A 5,122-nucleotide genomic window follows, 5' to 3' on the forward strand; every position below is an offset into this window, starting at 1 on the left:
TTTCAAAACAAAGAACAAGCTCGTTTGGAAACAAACACAGACAAGTAATAAAGGGAATCTGCATTTCATTGCAGGCTCGCTCTTTGCTTTCAGTGCTGTTCCCTTTATTACTCGTCTGGTTTATACGTACTAAAATTATACAGTGGTAATACAGGGTAATTCATCTTGTACACTAATTGTTTGGGGGTTTTTAACCCAGCCGCTGTTTATATGTAATCACAGTCTGTGTAACTCATACTCACTAATAAAAGTTACCTGTGGTAACTAAATAATACCTTCCTGCTGCTAAGTACTAGTTTAATTACAGGCATATATTACTGTTGTCCTTTGCAGTAGTGGTATTATGGCAATCATTACTATTAGATTTCCACTTTTTTTGGACTGATACCTGCCATTCCTCTAAATCCACACGATGATGCTCCGCATGATGGAGTTACAAGGAACTAGAAACCTCCGAATCGTTTATCTCTGTGTGTCGGGCAGATCTGCTTTTTATGTCGATTATTTTTAATGCAGATTTTAAATAAGGTTCAGAATAGGGTTAATCGCAAAGAAAAGGAGGAAACATCACTTTACTTTTAATTTAAATGAAAAAAAAATATTTTCATCAGCTGCGTGGCCAAGATGTGTGTGTGGCATCGTTTTCCCAATCAATTGGCCTAGTTAAGGAAGACTGCTTTCTTTTCAAGTCTGAAATGGGGGGAAAAAATCTTGTGAATGGTTTGATGCATTTTCATTGTCAGCAAAGCTGGCTGGGATTGCGGGCTTTTTCACTGTTGGCTACAATTCGTCCCTCAGTCATTCATTATGACCCCAGGCTGCCAGCATCTACGTGACACTATTGTCCCTGAAATCAGAAGAAAGGCTAGATTTAATAAAAATTGTTCGGGTACCTCTTCAAAAGCAACCCCAGTCCGCTTTCCCTGACCTGATAATGGTGCTCTGCAGAATAACTAACAACACGGTAGGGTGCATTTGTTTTCAAAGGAGCCCAAATGAAAAATTAGGAGACTTCACCTCCTAATTCAGTTAGGAGCTTTTGAAAAGGGGATATCGGTTTGTGAAGGATTTAGTGAAAATCAGGAGCGTGTATTGAGGAATACTGTTGTGATTCTGGGACAGAAGCTGGAGTCGATCATCTGGAATAGATCCGCGATGTAAACCAGCTCTATGGAGATTTCCTACACTCGATTTTTGTGGGATTTTCCCTCCCTCCTGTGGTGTGAAAATGCTACTGTCTCCTTTGCATTTTGTCTGCGATTATGCCGAAATTCCGGACTCAAATTGTCAATACTCTGAGAAAAAACGAGCTTTTTAAACGTCCTACGCCTATTAATGCAATCTAGTAAAATAACTTGCAGTTTAATGTTGACTGTAACAGGGGGGAGGAGAGGTTTTGGTAGTCTCACCTAGACGACAAATAGTGTGGCCAGTAATGTATGCGCTGCTGCTTGCAGTGTCTTTCCAGCAGAATTCATTTATGTACGTAAACTGGGTACAGACAAAGGTTCCCATGTATTCATGGGCTTGTTGTCAGGCATGGAAAGAGCCTCCGAGCACGGTGATACACGATCGACTCCTCTCCCGTTCTGCGTGTTCCCTGTTCCGAGTCGCCAGTTCAGAGGCGAGGACTAGAAACCAGGAGATGTGACCGGAAGTTCGCATGATGGAGCCAGCCAATCGCAGGGCAGTAGGCTGTTCCCTCCGGGGGCAGCTTTAATCAATCTGATTGCCCTTATGTAATAAAATCACCAAGTTCCATTAAAATAGTATTGTGGTTGAGAGAACTCCGTAAATTATGTAAGCAGATGTAAAGCGGCAACAGGTCCCTCAATGCAGGAGGCCCTTTGTAACTCTGTCCTCTAGTCTCTGCTCCCCAAGGTGCTCAATAATGCGTGACATCTTAGTCCAAGTGGGACTATAAATAGATCCTAATGCACAGCCCTGATTGGTCATTCTTGCTCACTCAAAATGTCTACTGATTTAGCTGAAAGCTTTGGGTGAGCAAAAAATGCAAGATGTGCCCGCGTTTTGGGTACCACGTAACTAGGAAATCCCACCCAGGAGCATGAGCCTCGTGTGTTGGACTCAAGACTGACAAAAGCTAACTCATCCTTAAATTATGAATGTGCACTCACGAAACGGCTGAAGCTTTCATTTGCTAGGTATTAATAGTTCACCTGTAAAGCCGTTGATTTGATCCAGAATTGATCTGGTTTGCCTGCATTCATTATGTCAGGCTGGGGTTATTTAGAAGGCAAGGTGGGCAGGAGAGGTCCGGGGCGTGTTCTCCAACGTAAGGAAGGAGACACTCCTGTCAAAGGCTCCCTCTCTTGAGGGTGATGCTACCTCCCGAGATCGATCTGGGAAGTGAGTCACTGAGACCACCCGGCAGGGGCAGCCCCGTCCCTTTAGCAGCAAGACGACCCTTCTCACCAGATTAAAAAATTAAGAAATTAAATAAAATGTTCTGCCTTTCAGGAAGTGGTGACGACCTTCGTCCGTAATGAAGGCTCTGCCCCTATGTTTTGCTATCGGAAATCTTTCCAAAGATAGGGTTGTTTTCACCCTGATAATATGTTAATATTTAACGCTATCGGAGGCGTGCAACAGTGAGGAATCATGACTTTTTTCTGAGTAGATGTCTGTTTAGGTGACTTCTTGTAGTACACGTTTCCACCTAATCTAGTACCTTCCGAGGAAAAAAATAATTGGATTCCTTTCAAAGAGAGTAAAACAAGTCAGGTCCTATTACCTGGAGAGAGAGAGAGAGTCACTGTAGGATGCATGCCTAATTTGTACCTATTATTTCAACATCAATAAATGCTGCAACCTGTTTCACTTTATTAGCAGATCACTTACTGACACTGTTATAGGAGTTCGGTTTTATTGTTAGAAATAATTCATTTTAAACGAGGAACGGCGGCAGGTGCTTTGCAGTACGTCTGAGACCCCCCTTACTGAACTCTTCTGACTTTAGAGGGTCATGTTCCTAACTGCACTTGAGGGCAGAGGAAGAGTCGCTAGGGCGTGCAGAGATGCTTATCACATGGCAGTGTGGAGGATAAAGAAATCCTGGGAAAGGCTCTGGCATAGAAGAAGCCCTCCCCTGGGAGAAGGCTTATGTGCCAGATGTTCCAGTGACCCAAGATTGCCCGGGTAATAAAGGCTATTGTCTCGGCTCCATTTCCCTTAAGTAATTTGAGACACAAAATGAGGGGCTTCCAGGACAGGCAGCTCCCCAAGGAATCACTTCCTCTTCAGTGCTCCCTGCTGTGCTGGCTCGGACTAGAGGAGGGAGGTCCAGGGAGGAAATGGCCTGTCCCTCGCTGAAGCTGGTAGTAGAGTCCCTTCCCTGCCCTCTCCCCTGCCGATAAGCAAGGGGTAGCTGCTCCCTGCCCTTCGGCAAGTGCTCAATCATACGGGACGACGTGTTTCTCAGGCCCTGGAGGTTTGGCGAGGACAGGTTGGCCCTCACTAGCCAGCTGTGTGTGGAGGCAGGCGAGAAGGCGGCCTGGGAGAGCTCGGTCACCAGCAGTGGGTGAAGGGAGCCAGCAGCTCGGCGAAACGAGGTTCTTTTGATTGATTCCAAGTCAGGGCTGATGGAAGATGCACGACCCGCTTCCAAGCAGGCGGGCTGGCTGGCCAGTGGGAAGCCCTGGCTCGCAGACCTCGCTCAGTTTTGCAGTGGCCCGCTTGGTTATGTCACGTTACCGCTGCCCCAAGAGGCCCCGTAGTGCAATCCGAGCGGAGCAGACGGGGTTTGGCCGGAGTTTCTGCAGCGCTCGGGATCACGCATCTGGGCGCTGTATGGGAAATAGCATCCACGTGCCATTCCGGGAGCCCTGATTCCCCGGGAAGGGTTTCTGACATCTGACATGTTCTCGTTTGAGTCGGTTTGAGCTTAATGCAACAAAAAATGACAAGTGGGGTGATCTTTGTTTCTCATTAATGAAGCGGGATGTTGCAATTTAACACGACTTTATAGCCCAGTTCCCATGGTCCCAGGGCCTCTGAAATGACACCTCGGACCGCGGGCATTAGCGCTGTAGGGCTCTATCTCCAGTAATAACTGTTTTTCGGAAGTTATGAAAAAATGACTCCCCTCATAAACAATACGGGTTTGGGGTTTGTTTGGGGTTTTTGTTTTGTTTTTTTCAAAATCGGCATCTTTTCGTATTTTCACGATGTTAGCCCCTCTCCCCCAACAGTCAGAGGGGAGTCGGAGTGGTCAGTGCCCTCAGTATCTTCTAGACCCGAAGGCCCTTTCAACTCAGCCAGCTGCTGCCATCCTTTCTTTGCGTGATGGCAACACGAGGAGGGAAACCGAGTGGCCCTGATTTTAATCATACGCCATTGCCCCTCTGCCTGCGAGGTCCATAAACTCCGCCTGCAGGGTGCAATAGCATTGACTCATCCTGAACTCTTCCCGTGGCTGGTTACTGAAGTGGAATCTGTCTGATCGACTTAATAAGAATTTACCACTGCACTAAATGACGAGAATTTGTTTTTTTGCATGGTTGGGTTTCTGCAGTCGATGTCATTTCGAGCTTTCCTTCCTCGAGGCAAACAATCCCCATAAATACGCTTATTCCCGACCTCATTAGCTAGATCCAGAGCGAACTCTGCTTTGCACTGTTGTCTGGGGAGCTGCTTGAAATGTCTCTAAACATGCTGGGCAGCGAGAAGACCCTAACCTGCGCCCCTTGCAATAACCATGTAGGGTTCTTGCAACGGAACAACAGCCTGGAGGACAAGAGCCGGATCGTGAGCTCCCTGAAGGAAAGGCAGTCCTCCAAGAACCTGCTGGCCTGCGAGAACAGCGAGAAGGAATCCAGGTTCAGGCGGGCCGAGACGGACTTCTCCAACCTGTACGCCAGAGGTGAGCGCAGCCCGCTTCCCCGGGCCGGGCCGGGCCGGCTGCTCCACTCCAGGGCAGCCACGTCGCTTGCCCCGGCGGAGGCTCTGGCCCCGTCCCGCATCGTTCCCCTTGGCTGGCGGTGAAACCCTCGGGTCCTTCCCCACCCCGAGGCGCGGCCGGCATCGTGCTGGGGGCCCCGCGCCAGAGCCCAAGTGCCCGGGACAGCCGGGGCTGCGGCGGCTGTGGGGGGCGGCTCCCGCC

At 48.3% G+C, this 5,122-nt stretch overlaps 1 protein-coding gene across 1 annotated transcript in view; it reads left to right on the forward strand.

The window, feature by feature from the left end:
• LOC102380543 (glutamate decarboxylase 1) overlaps nt 1-5,122 on the forward strand; it is a gene marked incomplete at its 3' end in the record, with an annotated part of 12,703 nt that overhangs the window by 3,494 nt on the left and 4,087 nt on the right. The window contains exon 2 of the mRNA XM_006038937.1: nt 4,724-4,882. Within this exon, the coding sequence (XP_006038999.1) occupies nt 4,724-4,882 (159 nt within the window). The remainder of the gene's footprint in view (nt 1-4,723; nt 4,883-5,122) is intronic.

This window comes from Alligator sinensis, unplaced genomic scaffold (assembly GCF_000455745.1).
Source record: "Alligator sinensis unplaced genomic scaffold, ASM45574v1 scaffold2231_1, whole genome shotgun sequence".
NCBI lineage: Eukaryota > Metazoa > Chordata > Crocodylia > Alligatoridae > Alligator > Alligator sinensis.